At 43.5% G+C, this 19,135-nt stretch overlaps 1 protein-coding gene across 1 annotated transcript in view; it reads left to right on the top strand.

Annotated features, from left to right (window-relative positions):
- Positions 1–19,135, top strand: part of crocc2 (ciliary rootlet coiled-coil, rootletin family member 2) — a 70,823-nt gene that overhangs the window by 30,130 nt on the left and 21,558 nt on the right. The window contains exons 16-30 of the mRNA XM_042339307.1: positions 36–182; positions 902–1,132; positions 1,494–1,687; positions 2,494–2,621; positions 2,875–3,044; positions 4,016–4,195; positions 6,383–6,517; positions 7,057–7,200; positions 11,106–11,344; positions 11,866–12,025; positions 13,440–13,607; positions 15,748–16,132; positions 16,567–16,775; positions 17,577–17,697; positions 18,899–19,062. Coding sequence (XP_042195241.1) covers positions 36–182; positions 902–1,132; positions 1,494–1,687; positions 2,494–2,621; positions 2,875–3,044; positions 4,016–4,195; positions 6,383–6,517; positions 7,057–7,200; positions 11,106–11,344; positions 11,866–12,025; positions 13,440–13,607; positions 15,748–16,132; positions 16,567–16,775; positions 17,577–17,697; positions 18,899–19,062 — 2,775 coding nt within the window. The remainder of the gene's footprint in view (positions 1–35; positions 183–901; positions 1,133–1,493; positions 1,688–2,493; positions 2,622–2,874; positions 3,045–4,015; positions 4,196–6,382; positions 6,518–7,056; positions 7,201–11,105; positions 11,345–11,865; positions 12,026–13,439; positions 13,608–15,747; positions 16,133–16,566; positions 16,776–17,576; positions 17,698–18,898; positions 19,063–19,135) is intronic.

The following is a 19,135-nucleotide window of genomic DNA, read 5'->3' as shown; positions in this document are numbered from 1 at the left end:
CTTTCTCCTCTTTTTCTGATTTTCTGTTCTGGCAGGTGGAGTTGGCCAGTGCAGACCTGGAGCTGTCACTAAACAAATTGAAGAGTGAGGAGGAGGGCCTACAGGATTCCCTCAGCAAGATGAGCGCGCTCAACGAAGGCTTAGCTCAGGATAAGGTGGAGCTGAACCGTGCCATCCTCCAGGTGAGTTAACCAAACCAAGAGTTGAATGAGTCATTTCGAAATGGATTTGCTTAACCTAATTATAGCTGTTCTGCCTAAGCTTAGTTTCCTCGAGACAAAACAGTTACAGATTGTTCTGTCAATTGGCAGCGTAGAGGCAGATCCCAATAAAACGATCACATTCCTCGGAAATCCTTACAGTTTCTTACAAGCCACATGGTGTGAGTGCATCCATTGTAAATAAGGGCCTCTTCTGAATCACAGCAGGGTTCCTTTTATCCCATCACAATCAGACGTTCCTTCTCGCTGTGCTTTGTGCACTCATTTCTTATGAGATATTTGAATGGCGAAACTAAATGTTAAACAGCAGTTTGTTTAACTGCAGATGACCCAAGTTTTATATTGTTTTCGTTCTGAGAAGTTCCAGTTGTTAGTGGTTTGGCGGATCACTTTTCCAGGGGTAATAATTTCTTCCAAAAAAATAATCATTTGGTCACTTAATCCATGACTGTTTGTGAGGCACTGCTGTGCGCATTTGGCTGCCGCGTTTCACCCACAAAAGACACAGTTAATTCACTTTACAGTGTATTCTGTGAAGCACTTTGAGATGTATCAACAATCAAAGGCACTATGTCAAATGCAAGGATTATTATTATTATTATTTTGTTTCATACCACAACTCTCAAATTGGTGCTAAAACGTTGAGCTCCTACCAATTAGATCCATGTGTTCTGTGACAGATGGAAGCTGAAAAATCAGCACTGCAAGGACAGAAGAAAGAGGTCGAACAGGAGAAGGCCAAAATACGGGTAGTGTTGACCCGCGTGGAACAGGAGAAGATGGACCTCGACACAGAAAAACATGGTTTGGACCAGTCTCTGCAGATTGTGGAAGAGAGCCGGGAGAAGCTGGAGCAGGATCTGCTGATACTACGCAGAGAGAAAGCCCAGCTTCAGGATCAACTCGCACAGGTACAGAGGCTAGAAGATGGGTATTTATAGAAGTCTAGCGAGGAACAGCGTCTGTTTTGGGCTGTTGTTCCTCTCCCCCTGTAAAACAACATACCAACATGCTAACTGGGCTCACAAGTGAAGAACATCCATTTGGGTGAAATGTAGAAGGCACCCACACATCAATCTACAATCAGCATTATTCAGTACTTCCTAGTGTGAGGAAGGCAGAGTTGTCAAAATTTTAACAGGTAGGAGATTGTCCTTGAGAGTTGCCAGTGTTACAAGTAGAGGTGACTGGGAATTTGGAGGATCACAAGTTCCTTTAATTTACAACCCAAATAATTAATTTTTATCCGGACTTTGAACATTTCCTGGGCAGGTGAATCGCCAGAAACAGACTATGAGTGAGCAGTTGGTGCAGATCCAGCGGGAAGTGGAGATTCAGAGCGAGGGGATGCTTCGAGCCAGCAAGGAGAAGGAGGAGCTGATAAAGGATAAGGCCAACCTAGTGGTGCAGCTAACCTCTGCCGAGAGGGAGAGTAAAGCCCTGGCTGAGGAGGGGGCAGCTCTTAGGTAGGAGATCTCAAAATCAGAAACTTTTTCTACTCGTGACAGCACTTTATACCAAGCTCTCTGAAGGCTCTGGAGCATCTGTTGTCAGTGGCGTTTAATGTTCGATTGGTATTTTTATTACTTTTCAGGACACACCATGTTGGAGTGAGAAAGTAAAATTTATTATAGAAGTATCTACAACACTAAATGGAAGCGAGAAAATAAACTAAGGTCAATGCTTGTACATATGCCAAACCACAGGACAAGAGAGTACAAGTCCATGGTTGGGAAGGACAATTTCAGGATACCAGGAAATATTTCTTTATATAGACGATAATCAATATACGGAACAAATTGTCAGGAAGATTGATCGAGGCCAGGATACTGGACCTATTTAACAAACATCTAGATATTGTAATAATAAGAAAGTTTTCAGGAAGAATGAGGTCTCTTTCTCAACATATACACTTCTTGTGATTTGACATCAACTCCCTCACAACTGTGCCTTCCTCTGTTTTCGTTCTTTTGTTGGCCACAAAACTCCTGAATATCACTGATACAAAGTCTAAACATTTAAACTTTTAGCTGAGAACCACGTAACCATCGGTCAGCCCTTAGCATATCCCACATCAGATTTTGGGTACCTGTGATGAAGGGACATACAGATTATAGGGGTGGATTCACCTTTGTTGGAGGTGACACAGCACTGCGTAATGTGGCAATCGGACATTTTCCTCAGTTATGTATGTGGCCTATAAGATCTGGTGCAACAGAACAAGCCATCGCACTGATACGGATTTTCAATAGTAATCTATATGATCTTTCAGGGCAGATAAGGAAGCTTTGGAAACTAGCCTGTTTGAAGCTCAGCATCTCATCACGCAGTTGGAGACTCGTAAGGAACAACTAGAAGGAGAGAACCAGACCATTCTACTTGCTAAGGAGTCCCTTCTAGGTAGATGTGTATGTGTTTATATATGTACCTGCCAAACAGGGTTAAACTCTGAACCTTATTCTTTGAAATCTACAGTCAGATGTGTGTCAGGTGATGGAGATCATGCTTTACCCCTAATATACCTATAAACCCTTGGGAGGAGAACTACACCAGTCCACCCACTGTATCCAGTTACTAAACTAGAATTAATTTTGAATGCATCAGAATGTCTCTGTATCTGTGGCATTATTGGTGTCCTTGTGTGAATTTCTAGTGGAGGTTGACCACATGCGAAAGGAGATGGAGTTGCAACTAGGAACCGCTGAAAGAGACAAAGAGTTGTTGAAGCAGAAATTGGGGCAGGTGGAGCACGAGTCACAGATGGCCCTGAGAACAGAGCAGCGAGCTCACGAGGAGGACCTTGAACACCTGCAGAAAGAAAAGGTACGCAGTAGAGTGAGCCCAGTACCTGAAAAGAGCAGTGAATTCTAGGTCGGCACCACTTGACATAAGCGACTATCCCCCCACCCCATAGCACAAGATATCTGGATTGATTGGTTCTTGGCATGAAAAAAAATCTGATTTCTGCATTGATCTACCAGAATGTTTTTTGATGCCAATGGGTAAAGGGGTGTATGCTGTGAGACACTGATGATCTCTGCTAGAGGGATTTGAGGACTATTTCTAAACCAGAGTTCAAAGATGACAGCAGCATTTGAAAATAATGAGTCTTGGCAGATGTTTCCATTCTGTCCCGAGGCCATGAGCGGAGCCAGTTAATTTCATTTGTAAATGGCAAGGCACCCAACCCAATTGCCGATAGCTGTGCAGGAAATATACCAGACTCAGTGGGTTGCATCCACTAAGAAAAATTAAAGAATTGCTCCAGGGTAAGGCCATAAATGGCCCTATCCTCAAATTTATATGCCAAATGCTCTCCTATGACTAATATTAAAAATGAAGTTAATTTTGTGTTTAATGTCACTATGAGCGGGGATGTCACCTTCCCCTTGATAGAAGACTCAGGCACGGGAACAAGAAGGATTGTCTCCACTCTCAAAGCTGAGGGTTACTGGCAGAAGGGGCTCATTGCAGAGCATGTAACGTCAAACAAATGAGACTTTATCGTGGGATGTTCCCATTTCTCCTGTTTGTATTTGTGATTTCCAGAGTATAGATAGCAGGATAAGTCCCAATGCATGGAAGATCAGCAGATAAATACGAAAAGGCATATGGGCAGATCGATAGAATAACAGACATTTTTTGTCTGGACAGCAATAGTGCACAGTTAAAGGTAACCTGTAGGGATTTGTGGTGGACAGCTTATTGTTAATATAGACTCCATCACCAAGTTGCACTGTGAAAGTTGATTTAATCCCAGCCTCCTCAGCAAAAGCTGCCAACCCTGTCCACAGGAACATCTGCGCCAGGAGCTGACGGCAGAGAAGGATGAGATGATCCATCGCCTGCAGCAGGAGCGGGAGGAATTGGCCACCCGTTTCGAAGTGGAGAAAGAAGAAATGAATGAGCAAATCCTCAACCTTCAGCAGGACCGGGATGAGAGTCTGATTCAGGCAGAGAGCAACAAACAGCAGGTAAAAGAACCAGTTCAGGTTCTATAAGAGTCTGAAATTCCACGTAGCGTAGTGGCATTGGTGATTAATGATTATTGTGGAGAAGTCCCATTAGAGGCCAACTTCAGCAGTATCGCTACGTGTAACATTGACCACAGGTTCAGTCTTTAGATATTTAATGGAATTGAAGGGGTTTATGGTATGCGATGTTCAGGATGATGAGGGTTAAAGGAGCAGAGCTCTGCTGCTCCCCCACAGTGTTGGAAAGAATATTGGCCACACAACACTCCTTTTAAGTGAGTCCTGCAAGCTGTTCTCTGACTTGTGCTCCCGATCACACGGGGGAGGGGGAAAGAACAAAACATTAACTACAATGAGTTGCACAGATTGTTACAGCACGGAAACTGTGTGTCTTATTGCCAGACTTTTTTTGGTCAGCTGGATGTCTGAACATGCCTAAACCAATCACTGTTCTTGAGTAACCAAAAAGCCACCTACCTACACATGGAAATTTCCCAGTCTCTGGAATGGAATGTGCACCCATCCCCTGGAGAGACATACCTGTTTGTTAGAGTAGTAAATACAGGTTGGCAAAAGCAAAGAGCTAAGCCTTAGGGACCCCAGAGTGTTTATGGGGTTACAGCTGAAATTCTCAGTTTATATCTCTTAGCTCACCATTGAGAGCTTCGTCTGGTAAGCTTTTAGTTGCTTGGCCACCTAGGACCATTACCTGTTAGAGCTTTGGCTGGCTGAAAAGAATCGCTGGTCCGAGTGACTGTTCTGCCCTCCAAATCATGCCAAGCAGCCAAGCTGGCTGGTCGGACATCAGTTCCCTGGAACACTGCAGACCTCCCTGGCTCAGGAACCAAGATACTGAGACCACTACAGAAGATTGCCTTCATTCCCACATTCTGTCCCAAGCTCGTTATACTGGAGCCAGCTCAGCTTGAAGGAGACCCTGGTTAACTCCACAATCTACCCCCAAGAAGGATCGTCACTTGTCAGTCATCTGACATATGATAGGTGCAGGTTTGAACCCAGTTGGGGAGCAAGTACCAGAAACTCCCAGGAAGGTCCCTTGTGAGCAGCAGAGCTTAGCATAAAATGTGCCAGTCTTGAGCGAGGTCTTTGCCTGGTAAAGGAACATTCCAAGTTCCGGAGCTGCACATGGTTGTTTGCTGGCTATTGTGAGATTCATTGTTTAAAATATTCTGCAACTGATCGCTGCCAGAAACCCAAACCAATTCCAAAGCCTGCGATGCCAGATAGTGTTTAAGCAAGGCCAGTTGGTGCACTTTACCCGACCCCTAGAGAATTAATCAGGAACAGGGTCTGCATTTAACCATTGTAAACGCAACACAGATAAACAATTTAATTCCAGTTTCATTTAATCGCTTCAGATGATCAGCCGGCCAGCTCCCATAGGAATTGTTAATTCTCTGGATTCAGGCCAATGCCCTTAAAGGAATATTCCTGGGTAAATTGAAGCACTTAATCTGTGTCAGACCATCTTGCAGCACAAAATTCTGTCAGGGTCTTTCTCCTTTTGTGTTTAAAATAAAAATAAATGTTATAGGGAGACTGGGCAGCATTCTGAGTTATTATTGGTGCTTTTAGCTGAGTTTGACTCCAGCCTAGACTGATGGGCTGAAATTATTGACTGTGTGTGTCAGGGCTCCCCCTGTGTGAAATGATCTTGGTTAGTTGCAACCCATTTTCTGGAGGGCTCACTGGACAAAAGCCCTCTTAATAATGCATAATGTAAAAATCTTTCTCATAGAGGATACCCGGTGTGGAGAATGAAATAGTACAATTATGTAGGAAGGGTCCTTTATTGAGGTGCAATGGTGCATATGTTTGGATAAATTGGAAGGAACATTTTACAATTTGGCTAAATATTTTGTGTGTGCCCCAGCTGTGACCAATGTGAGTGCAGAGAGAGCCTAACTCTGAATCAAACTTGTGCTACAGCTGCCCTAAGAGTAATTGCTGGAACAATGCTCTGTTTCTAGCACGTACCATACCTGAGGAGCACCATGCTGAAATTGGATGTCTCAATAGGAAATGATTTAATTCCTGGTACAAAATAAATTAAGGAACTTCAAGTGTTCTTGATGCCATAGTGGAACGCACAATCAATTTTTGCCATGCCCGTCTCTGACAAACCAACCTCATTGCAATTCTTGAGTAAATTGTTTGTGTTTTAAGGCCTTGTCTTTCAAAGAGTCAGAAAAAAATATCCTGGCTGAAAAGCTCAGCCACATCCAACGGGAGTTCAGCAATTCTAACATGGAGATTGATCGCCTGAAACGAGAGTCTTTTAGCCGACAGGAACAGGATAGGGTAAGAATCGACCTGAGTGCACTCTCAGCTTTATTATTTACTTGTTGTTTCTTTCAGTTTTGTTTGTGAAGAGTTGTGCACGAGGCTAGAAGTTTGTGAGTTCGAATCCCACCCAGTGCTGAGCTAACTGATCTCGGTGTCCCTGGGTTAGGGAGAGGATAACCAGCTAGGGTTCCCATTCTTGATCTGCCACCCAGGAAGATGAATGTGTGTGGATGACAGTGAGAACAGGATTGGGCTTGATGATGATTGTCCACAATCAAGTAGCCTGTTAGCACTCACAGTCTTAACTCATACGTGAAGGGCAACCAATGAGTTTGGAAAGGACCTCAGTGAAAGCAAACGAGGGCCTTCATGGGAGAGAATAAACTCCGAGGAAAACCGCAAACATTTGTGAGCTGATTCTGATCAAAGAGCACTCATGTTATCATAAACAAATTGTGCAGAATATTATAAGAAAAAATGCATGATGTTGGATAGGAATCAGAATTTCTTTCAGGATAAAGTGTAAAATTTTAACATTGTCTTGTTTTATCCAGAATATCATTAACAGCATCAATGCTGAATTCAAGACCTTCCGAGGCCAGTTTGAGGAATCGGTGACCATCCATGAGAGAGAAATTAAGAGCCTCAATGAGCAGCTTAAAGTCTTGGCCCGTCAGAGAGAAGTGGCCCTCAGAGAGGTGGGTTTAGCTTCTCAGAGGGAGAGTTATATCTGACAAGTGGATTCAAGCAGCTTTGGTTCCCTGTTCGTTCGGACCATGGGGCATAGGAGGGTTTGTTCCACTGATTGCCAAGTGGGCAAAGGCATCGGCCAGAAGAATTTAAATTGTAGAGTTCATTGAGTATTCTGAAGTTTTGGTTGATTTACCTTTTGGCGGCTAGGAAAAACCTTTGCTGAGCCTTTCTCAGGAGATAAATGAGCTGAGTGTAATCGATGATGGAATGGGTAGTGCGTGATTTGTGGCAGGAAAAGGCTTGATGAGCCAAGCGCTGTTTGTGTTCTGTGCTTTCTTATGTTCTTCTGTGCTCATATTCCCTGCAGCCCATAGGGATAGGGTGTGCCCTTCACTTTGGCAGTCAATGATGGGGAGTGGGGGGGGTGGCGGGTTGAATGTGCACATATTCCCAGGAGCCCACATCGTTTCCTTCGCTGGCTTCAATTGTCACAATTGAATTTTGGGCTTGCAAAGGAGTTGAAACCAAACAGAGCATGTCTCTCTAACAAACCCTGTGGTGGAAAATAGTTTCCTGAATGAGCTTTACAGGCACGTTATCAATATTGATTGCAGATACTAACTTTATTTAGTAGGAACTCATTTTCAGGGCACGTCTCCCATTTTAACAAAGCGAACTGTTCCCTTGACAACCACGGTTGTACTGCAGGATTAATTTTTTCTGCCCTCATGCTGTTGCTAGACAACTCACATGTGTAGTAACAGTCCACCAAAATTATATGTTTTTTTTGTGATCTAGAACAGAACAATCCGATCAGCCAGCCCTTCTATTGTGATTTATGAATGCATTTTTGGGGTTGGCTTAAACCCCAGAGAAAGTAGACCTGCATTACACAGCACACAAATACTGCACCAAAGCTTAAATCACTGTGCCATGAGCTGGGCTTTCGTGATTTACACAAGAGATGCTCACCATTTATGCAGAAGACAATGATGTTTAAGGATTTACGTTTATATCGGATGCACACAATGGTTTCAGAATTGTTCAATAGATGAATTCCCTTTCCTGGATGGAACGGGAATTAGTCCATCGTACAGGAGACGTGCAAAGTTATTGATTGACAGGAATTGTATACCAGAATGAGACGTACAATTTTAAAGAAGCAACAACCTTCCCTTTCACTACCATTGTATAACATTTCAATGGACTAAATGCTATCTGCTCTGGTGCAGAGCTCCAGTGATCTGAATTGGTCTTCCAGTCATTCTGAATGTGCAGAATACCTGATCTGAGCATGAAACATCATCGAGTTATGTAATAATAATAATAATCCTTGCATTTGATATAGCGCTTTTCATGTCGGGAGGACGTCCCAAAGCGCTTCACAGAACACACTGTAAAGTGAATTGACTGTATATTTGTGGGCGAACGCAGCAGCCAATTGCGCACAGCAATGTCCCACAAACAGTCGTAGATTGAAAATGACCAATTTATTATTTTTTTTTTGGTTTTGGAGGGATTATTATTAGACATGTGGAATAAGGAAACTTGCCCAAGGTTTCGCCCTGCCTGGAATTGAACTCAGGTCTCTCGCTTGCAAAGCGAGTACTCTAACCATTGAGCTACAGGACTCCAAATGTAGCTATTAATGCGGGAGTAACAGTAAGGATTCACAACGGACTCCTAAGCATTGAGTCTTCATATTAATGGGGTGTATGTCACTTCCACCCACAGGAACACATTTAGTACACTGTTCCAAGAACAGTAGAATCAGAATCAGTTGAGAGGTAAAGGTATTAAATGACGTGGAGAAAAGGAGGTGAAATGGATTCAAGCTGGTGGCAAACTATTAAATATTCAAATGACTTGCTACTGTTCCTTTCCTCCAACACATTGGAGCCCCCACATCTCCTTTTCTGGTCAGTTTCCCCCCCGGCTGTGAGTTGACAGCCCAGAGTTAGTTACATTCTGGAGTTAAGGGAGAACACCTCAAAAAAAGCCCAATTCCACACCAGTCAGCAATCCCTGCAATTTACAAACCAACCCAACCAACAGCGCTGCCAATGAAGGGGTTAAAGGATTGGAGCTGATTGAAAAAGAAAACAAAGTGAGTTAAACCGTGACCGATTATTTATGTTGGCAAGACTTGTTTAATTTTGCTAGCCTCCAGGGTTGATGTATGGACCACACAAATTACTAGTTTCTGGTCAGCGATTAAAATCATTTGTGCGCACCGCGCCCCCCCCCCCCCCCTCCACACACACACACACCCACACGCCCCCATGCATTAAGTACATAAGTTAATCCCTTTATTTACTCTTTATTAGTTTATTATCTGAGAAATTGTTTGAGTGAAATTCATCCATTTCCACCCACAAAACCAAATCTGCTCGGCGCCAGCTGAGGCCCTACTTATCGTAAAGGGAACAATAAACTTTTTATAGCCCTTTAACACTGGGAATAATCTGCGAACACAGTATTTATTTTAAAAATGCAGAAAAGTGCTTGCAGCTGGTAAAGAAATGTCTCTGAGATGTCAAGCTATCGTAACCAGGCCAGAGATGTTTGGTGACTTGGGAGTTTGAAGCATGTGTGGTGTATCGAGTGGATTCAAATGAGAATGGATGAGCCAGGTTCATCTCTTTTTAAATCCTAGACCCCAGGCATGAACACTGGCAACTCATTTTCAAATGCCAGGCCATATTTGTCAGGCTTACAGCAGTTACCATGTGCTGATCAATGTTTGTGCGTTAGGAATGAACAAGTGTCAGACCTTGGCTTACTTACTGGAGCTAATGGTCAGAATTTCATTGATGTTCTCATGTCAGTTCTAAAGCCAACCATCCAACAGTGTCCTCATACTGACGGAAATTGGATTTTGCCACTGATGGAAAAATCACAATAATTCCAAGCAGTGAAATATTTGAGCTTTTTTAATTTTAACTTAAATTTAAGTTTTAACCAACTATCAGCACTTCATCTCCGCTAATGGTTTCTCCTCCCAATTCTGCCTAGTCACCTGCGGCATACCCCAAGGTTACATCCTCAGCCCCCTTCCTTTCCTCACTTACATGCTCCCTCTTGCGATGTCTTCCACAGACACAAGGTTAACTTCCACATATATGTCGATGACACTCAAATCTACTTCTCCTCCATCTGCGACTCCAGGTCTGCTGGTGTTTTATCAGCTTGATTCAGACATCAAGGCCTGGATGAGCACCAACTCTCTGCAGCTGAATGTTGACAAGGTGGAAGGCATACTCCTTGGCACCAGTCAACATCTTCTCATCTGCAGCTCCAACCTCAACTGAATCTGGCCTTTCTCTCAGACTTACTGAATCTGTGCGTAACCTAGGTGTCAGGTTTGATTCACAGATGTCCTCCCTAACCTACATCCGGTCCCTGACCAGGACTACTTTCCTCTGCTTCCATGACATTGTCCGCCTCTGACAGACCACACACCTTTATCTTCCTTCCCTCCCCCTCCCCACACACAGACATCAGCAGGTCTCTCCCGACAAACAAAGCTATCCAAAGTCTGCTTGATTGAGAATTGAACAATGAATGAAAGTTCATGTATCATTCTGAATCAGTACCAACTCAGTGACAAATCAATGTCATTAAACCATGAAAGCGCTTCGGATTGCTGATTCATGCTAGGATCCCTTACTCGGTAGACTGGGGATCGAACCTAAGACCTTTCGCATTAGTATAGCATAGTTTTACACAAGGTGCTGACTTTATTAGCTTAATCAGTGACTTTTCCAGCTAGGTCAACGTGGGATAGATGGGAAGTAGAGGAAATTCTACTTGTAGCTTAACTGCAATTTGGTTGAACTCGTGCAAAGAAACAACTGACTTTGCATTTTACCAAATGTCACTCTTACTCTTCTTTATCGCTCTTAAACAGGTGGAAGAGTTAAAGACCCAGCTTCGTATGGCAGAGGATGCTCGCGATGGAACCCGCCGGGACCTCACTGAAGCTCACAGGATGGTCCGAGAGATTGAGGAGGCTCAGGAGGTGCAACGGAAAGAGAACCTGGAGCTCAAGCGTGTTCTAAACGATGAAATCCGGGAGAAGGAAGCTATTCAGAATTTCAACGAAGAGCTCAGGAACAGCATTAAAAAGATTGAGAGTGAGAGAATCAGGTATTACACACATTGGAATGTCCCTCAGGAATAAATTCGCGAGCGTTCCCATATATATAACAAATACAGCTGTATCTGTTTCTGGGTATTTTGCTCCCACTTTAAATTCAAATTTCAAGTAATTACTGTCTAATTACTTGAAGTAATTAAAAGCTCAACCTCTGTAGCATTCTCTTCTTTCCTCTAACTGGAAAACTAAGAGAAATTGATGGTGAAAATGAAAAATCAGATAAGGAATAAAATGTGTGAGATTATAATCTCGTATAAACTGACTCCCAGTGAACAACCGAGTGTGTATTGGCTTGTCAGAAATCAAGAGCTTGTACTTGGGGAGCCAAGATCCTCTTGGAGACATTGGGAGTATTTTAAGATATAATTAATTACAGCATCCATGTCTGTTGCATTTGTCTGTTTTTACGAAGGCAGTAATTACTTTCACCCATGTTGGCAGAATAGGATTGGTACATAAAATACCAGTCTAAAGTGGAAGCTATTTGTTGAGTCATTTTCTGGGTCTACAGCTTAAAGAGGACGAATGAAGAGAAGGATCAGAAGATCAGCATCCTGGATGAAGCTAAGGGTGCAGTTCAGAAAGAGGCAGGTGACCTGCGTGCAAATCTCAGAGAGGTGGAAAAATCCAGGTTGGAGGCTAGGAGAGAGCTGCAGGATGTTCGACGACAGGTGAGCATGAAAAACGCTAAGTATGTTCCTGTAGCAGTCAAACACTGCAACATTTAACCCTCCACTGTGGATTCAAGCCCTTCATCAGGAACATTGCAACTGAACACATAGTCCAGACTGACTCTCCAATGCAGTGCTATGAGAACATTGCATTGTTAGAGGTTTTGTCCTCTAGATCAGACGTTAATTAATATAAGGTCTCATCTGCCTGTTCAGGTGGACGTTAAAAGATCCCATGGTATTATTCAAAAAGGGAAGCGAGCTTCTCCTGGTCCAGGCCAACAATCTCCCAGATTAAACAAAATTAGTAATGCTTTTAGTGACTGTTTGTAGGACATTGCTCTTTGCAAATTGGCTACTGCTTTGGCCGTCAGATACACAATTAATACAATGTACAGAAGAGTCTGAAGCTGTTGTAGACATTTTGACATTTAATTCCTTAAATATACGCTGATATTTAATATTTAACTCGCGGAAGGGGTGGGCCTTCCGCCCTCACCCTTTGGAACTCCATCCCGCAGTACCTCTGTCTCGCCCCCTCCCTCACTACCTTCAAGACCCATAATAATAATACTTGCATTTGATATAGCGCTTTTCACGTCGGGAGGACGTCCCAAAGCGCTTCTCAGAATATACTGTAAAGTGAATTGACTGTATATTTGGGGGCAAATGTGGCAGCCAATTGCACACAGCAATGTCCTACAAACAGTCGTAGATTGAAAATGACCAATTTATTATTGTTTTCGGTTTTGGAGGGATTATTATTAGGCTCTGTGTGGAGTAAGGAAACTTGCCCAAGGTTTTGCCCTCTGCCTGGAATTGAACTCAGGTCTCTCGCTTGCAAAGCGAGTGCTCTAACCACTGAGCTACAGGACTCCACATCTCAATACCCTCCTCTTCGACCGTGCTTGTTGATGATGTTGAGCACGGTTCAACGTCAAGTAAGGTTGAAAGCTGTTTTCGGTATATATAAACCACCACAACTTGTTGCCAGATAAACAGGAAATGTCTCTTTGTTATGTTATGCTAAATCAATTGAAAGATTTTGGTGAAAGAATGTGGCTCACCACAATTCACAAGTTAGACTGTTACCAGGCTCAGGAGGCTATACAGTGTTTAGAAAAGCTTAAGAAAGATTCAATGTGCCTGAAATTACTCCCCCTCACTGTGGAAGGATTTCCAAAACTGCACAATAAATTCAAATTAAATGCGATTGAATGAATGCAACTGTGAGCAAGAGTCTGAGATTTAGGAGTTTCTTGTCTCTCATAAACAATAGTTAAACAGGAACATGAGCACCCAAAGTCTCAGCCTTCAGTAACAGTGCCGTAATAATGTATTTTGAGCCTCCAGGAAACTGGCAACCCAAGTTGTCAGTCTTACTGTTGCTCTTGACTGTCGTTCCTTCTCACAGGTGAAGATGTTGGACAGCGAGAACAATAAGAAGAGCAAGGAGTTGGTGGAGCTGCAGGCCCACATGGCACTGGAGAAGCAGCGCGAGGAGGAGAACAGGAGGGAATCCTTCAGCCTCAAACAAAAAATCGTGGAGGCTGAGGCCAGCCGGGAATTGGCTCGCAAAGAGGCAAGAGTTGTTACGTGCTTCAGGATTGCTCATTGATGAAGCAGCAGCTTTATCACTAAACTATGGCAGCTTTCAAAGTGGCAATGCAAGTTTTACAATTGTTCTGCAATTTACCAGAACAGGGGGACTTGGAGCTGTAAGAAAGAGCTGAACTGAACTAATAGCAACATTTCAATAGGCTTTTAAGGTGTAGATAGATGTTCAAGGCAGTAACTTAAGTTGGTACAATTTCTATTACAGGGTCATGTACAACGTTCAACTCTGGTTCTCGGACTGAGCTTTCTCAGCTGCGTCTTAGTATTAATGTAATAAAATACAGATGAACTGAGAGGTGTCAGATTGTTGCACCCCATGATGATAATAATAATAATCCTTGCATTTGATACAGTGCTTTTTACGTCTTCTGGATGTCTCAAAGCGCTTCACTGTAAATTGAATTGACCGTATATTTGTGATAGGATAGGATAAGTATAAACAGAGAAGAAGTACTGAAAGGTTGACTGGGCTGAAGGTAGATAAGTCACCTGGTCCGGACGGGATGCAGCCAAGAGTACTATGGGAGGCAAGGGTACAAATAGCGGAGGCTTTGGCTACAATTTTTCAATCTTCGTTGGACACAGGGGTGGTGCCAGAGGACTGGAGAATGGCCAATGTTACTCCCCTGTACAAAAAGGGACAGAAGGACAAACCTGGGAACTACAGGCCAGTCAGCCTAACATCAATAGTGGGGAAACTCCTGGAGATTATAATCCGGGACAGAATAAATCTTCACTTAGAAGAATATGGGTTAATTAGGGACAGCCATCACGGATTTGTTAAAGGCAAATCTTGTCTAACAAATCTAATAGAATTTTTTGATGAGGTAACGGAGAGGGTGGATAAAGGTAGTGCAGTTGATGTAGTTTATATGGACTTTCAAAAGGCATTTGACAAAGTGCCACATGAAAGACTTGTAAGAAAGATAGAAGCCCATGGTATAAAAGAGACAGCGGCAGCATCGATCCAGAACTGGCTGGGAGACAAAAAACAGAGAGTTGTGGTGAATGGCTGCTTTTCTGACTGGAGGCAAGTGTACAGTGGCGTCCCCCAGGGATCGGTATCAGGACCACTGCTCTTATTATACATAAATGATCTGGACTTGGGTATAGCAAGTACCATTTCCAAGTTTGTGGACGACACAAAGTTAGGTAGGGTGGTAAACAGTGAGAAGGATAGTAGCCAACTGCAAGAAGACATGGACAGAATGGTAAAATGGGCAGAGACATGGCAGATGAATTTCAATGTGGAGAAATGTGAGGTAATGCATTTTGGTAGAAAGAATGAAGGGAGGCAATATAGGCTGGTAATACAATCTTAAGGGGGGGTGAAAGAACAGAGAGACCTGGGGGCTCAGGTAAATGAATCCTTGAAGGTGGCAGGACAGGTAGATAAAGCTGTAAAAGGGGCATATGGGATACTAGGCTTTATAAATAGGGGCAAAGAGTACAAGAGTCAGGAGGTTATGATTAACCTATATAAAACACTGGTTAGGCCTCAGTTAGAATATTGCGCCCAGTTCTGGGCACCACACTATAGGAAGGATGTTAAGGCATTGGAAAAGGTGAGGAGGAGATTTACAAGAGTGGTACCAGGAATGAGGGTCCTTGATTATGAGGAAAGGCTCGGATTATTCTCATTGGAGCAGAGAAGGTTACGAGGAGACCTAATAGAGGTCTTCAAAATCATGAGGGGATTTGATAGGTTAGAAGGGGAAAAACTGTTTCCACTGGTGGGTGTGTCAGTGACTCAAGGTCACAGATTTAAAATAGTCTCTAAAAGAAGCAGAGAGGAGGTGAGAAGAAATTTTTTTCACGCAACAAGTTGTTCGAATCTGGAACGCATTGCCTGAAAGGGTGGTCAAGGCTGATTCGATAACTACTTTTAAAAACGCGGTGGACGGTTATTTGAGGAGGACGGGTTTGCAGGGTTATGGGGAAAGGGCTGGGGAGTGGGATTGACATACCATTGCTCTTTCCAAAGAGCCGGCGCAGACTTGATGGGCCGAATGGCCTCTTTTTGCGCTGTACGATTCTATGATATGACTCTATGAAGCCTACACTGAGGTTATAATTGAAGCGCTTGTGTTTTTTGTCTCACTTAGATTACAAGTCTTCAGAGGAAGCTGTCAGACATGGACAGTGAGCTGCGAGCACGGGAGAAGGAACTGGCTGACCAATTAGAGGATTGGCAAGCCAAGGAGAAGAAACTCCTGGGCACCAGCCACAGTGCAGAAGCGAAGCTGCACCAGGCCAGGGAAGAGACAGATGAGGTGAAGCTGAAGCTCAGTGCTGCTGATGGACGCATAATTGGACTCGAGGAGAAATTAGCCAGAGTGGAGGGTGCCAAGAGGGAGACTGAGGTCAAACTAGGTAGCCTGTACTCTGCTCTACGCAGGACGCTGGGAATCACCCGCATTGGACGAACTCAGAGCCCAGGATTGTCCCGCCGCAGTCCATCTCCAAGAAGACCTCGCTCTCCCACTAAAGGTACGCCTGAACTTAAGGAATGATCTAAACCATGGGATTTGCAACTACTCTGTTAAATCTGCTAGACTTGTAGTACAAATGATCCTTTCCCTTTTCATTCGTTCTTAAATTAGCTGCATCACAGAGAGAGAGAGAGAAAGACAGAGAGGAGACTTTCAGTTCTTTAATCTAGGCTGGTTCAGACTCTGATCCGAGAGGTGTAAGGACAGTATTAACTCATTGCACATCCAGGCTCCAATGGAAAATGACACATCAGATTAGATCCGAGCTGTGAGATGTTAGTTCAACGCATGCCATCCAGCCATCATCTCATTTTAACCCCCACGATCAGAGATTTTCATCCTGTCAATGTGCTGTTATCAATCTGAAATGGTTGAATCCAAGTTCCATTCTAAACATGATTCATTTTAATTTTTTTCCTGTTGTGTGACCAGGTTTTGACAACACTTTCACCACAACCACAGATGGCCGTGGCAGCCCAATCCCACTCACCGGATCTCCTGACAGAAGTCGCTCAAGATCTCCTTACCGTCCCAGCTCACCTTCCCGCGGGGAGCAGAGCGTGGCAGATATTGACCCAGACGTTGTACGAGCTGCGCTTCGAGACTTCCTGCAGGAGCTTCATGACGCACAGAGGGACAGGGTAAAGTTTCCAATGGTTTTACATGGTGTAAACATGAGCCCAATGACTGTATGGTTTGATACAATGTATTTGTGAGCCCATTGACCACATAGTTTTTATATGTCGTAAACGTGAGCCCAATGACCACTTGGCTTTACAAGGTGTAAGCTTGAGCTTATTCACCAGATATTGAAGATGAGTGAAAGCATCTTTAAAAATGAAACACTCCAAATCCCAATGTGGAGTCTTGAGCACATATTCTTATAGTACTTAAACCCACAACCATCTGACCCAGAGGTGAGAATGCCACACTAAAAATATAGATAAGATGTCTGACCAAATATCCATCACAAGCCATTGTGAGTGAGTTTGTTTTGCCCAGAAGGGAGCTTGTATTTACAGAAGAGCCACCCCTGGCGGCTCTCACCCCTCCTAACAGTTGTTTTACACAGGCGACATAGGCAAACACCTGGGAGAGTTCGTTCACCCAAGATTTGTGGTCCCCAAAGAAAGTAACCGATGAGTGAAACCGACGTGATCTTCAAAGAATTCTAATACACGGCCTGGGGTGGAGGAAGGGGTACACAGAGGAAGCTCTTGCCTCTTTGTTACACTACTATTCATGGCTATTTACTTTGTCACTAAGGCTCGATCTGTAAATTCTGGTTTAATATATCACCAGACAGCAATGAAAGTTACCCACTGAATGGGATTCTGCCCCATCTAAGCCATTGTGCACAACAGTCGGGCTCTGTGCCACAATTGGGAAATGTGATTAATAACAGAGATTCAGAAAACTTTCCTTGTTCCTTCCGTCTTTAGGATGAAGTTCATATTCAGGGCGTGAACCTGGCACGACAGCTGGCAGAGACTGAGGCAGACCGTGACCGGACCAACACTCGGATACAGCAACTCCAGAAATCCTTAGCTGAGACAGAGGAAGGTTAGTTCTGAACATTGAGTTTATTACCTGTTGGTGGCAGACAACACACAATATCTGAGCAAACTGTCATTGATCTCACATTATTCTTACATGTGATTTTTGTATGGGTTCTCAGTTCCATTTTCTTGGCTTTTGCCAAAATTTGAGATGCTGCCCAAAGGAAACAAAGTTATTGCCAACATGGCTTGCCCACTGTAACTGCGCTTCTCTGCTATGGTGGGTTCACAGTCAATCAGCATTCACGCTGTTATTCCTTTATTGTCAGTAAAACTTGTGACCTTGTATATTGTCTTCCCTGGTCTCTGCCACTGTGAGCTTGTCATGGGATTTTCATGAATTTTATGAGATTTTTCTGCTGAGTCCCCTTACTGACTAACTCAGCCGCTCATCTTGCATTGAAGCATCTGTGAATGAATAACTGGCCAGAGTTCAGAGGCTTCCTACTGTCTGACCCCTTGAGGTGCAATTTGTGTTGAGTCACACAATGAGTAAATGGGTTGAAGTGGAATGTTAGCAGACCCTTGTTCTTGACGTGGCGTAGGATTTGTTGAAAGGAACAGAGATTTGAAAAGATTCTAATATTACAAAGCTTCTCCAAAAAAACCTAGAGTCATATCGAGCTATTGGAATCTATGGGGAATTTGTGTGCAGCTGTCAAATTCAAACTAACAGGGTAAGAGTGGGCGTCCAACCTCACATGTGACAGCTCTGGAACTTTCATCTGGTCCAATTCCTCTGCAATCAAGTTGGCTCCTTGAGAAATCAGTCACAGCATCTTCTCAATGTATAACACTGCGGTTCTAAAGGAGACTATTCTTTACCCACGATACCCTTTACATTTCAAGGATACATCTGTATGCTGGCTCATCTCTCAATCCCTCCCTATAGGAGATGCTGTATAGCTGTACATTGGCTAGGGTTAGTCTCTCCAAGGTGGAGGGGGTGGGGGGTGCTATCTGTAGATTGATTGGCATTGCTTAATCAGCAAGCCATCTGTACACTGACTTGAGTTTTGTTACCCTCTTGGGGGAGTGGATATTGATACCAATGTTAAATCAGCTCTGTGTGCTTGGGGGATGGAAGCTCATGAGGAGTATAAACACCATCATGGACTAGGTGGACTTTTTGGACGCTATGATGTTCTATATAATTATATGAAATCTGATGATCGCACAAACCTTTAGGATTCTTTTTTAAAAAGGTAAGCGTGGGGTGGATGGACGGCTCAATAATGCCCAAACTGCACTCATGCTGCAAGAAGAAACAATAAGACGAGGAGAGAGAGACCGGAAGGCCCTGGTTGAACAGATGACTGCATTGGAACGCAGCTTACAAACATCAGAAAGTGAGAAGAGAGCCCATCAGGTAACTTGATTTTTTGGGGGTGACTTAGTGTGCATTTTATGGTGAAGCAGTTTAATACAGCTTCTAGAATACT

Source organism: Callorhinchus milii, unplaced genomic scaffold (genome assembly GCF_018977255.1).
Source record: "Callorhinchus milii isolate IMCB2004 unplaced genomic scaffold, IMCB_Cmil_1.0 Scaffold11, whole genome shotgun sequence".
In the NCBI taxonomy this organism is placed as follows: Eukaryota; Metazoa; Chordata; class Chondrichthyes; order Chimaeriformes; family Callorhinchidae; genus Callorhinchus; species Callorhinchus milii.
Note: the sequence above shows the minus strand (reverse complement) of the source record. Positions and strands in the feature narration are given on the sequence as shown.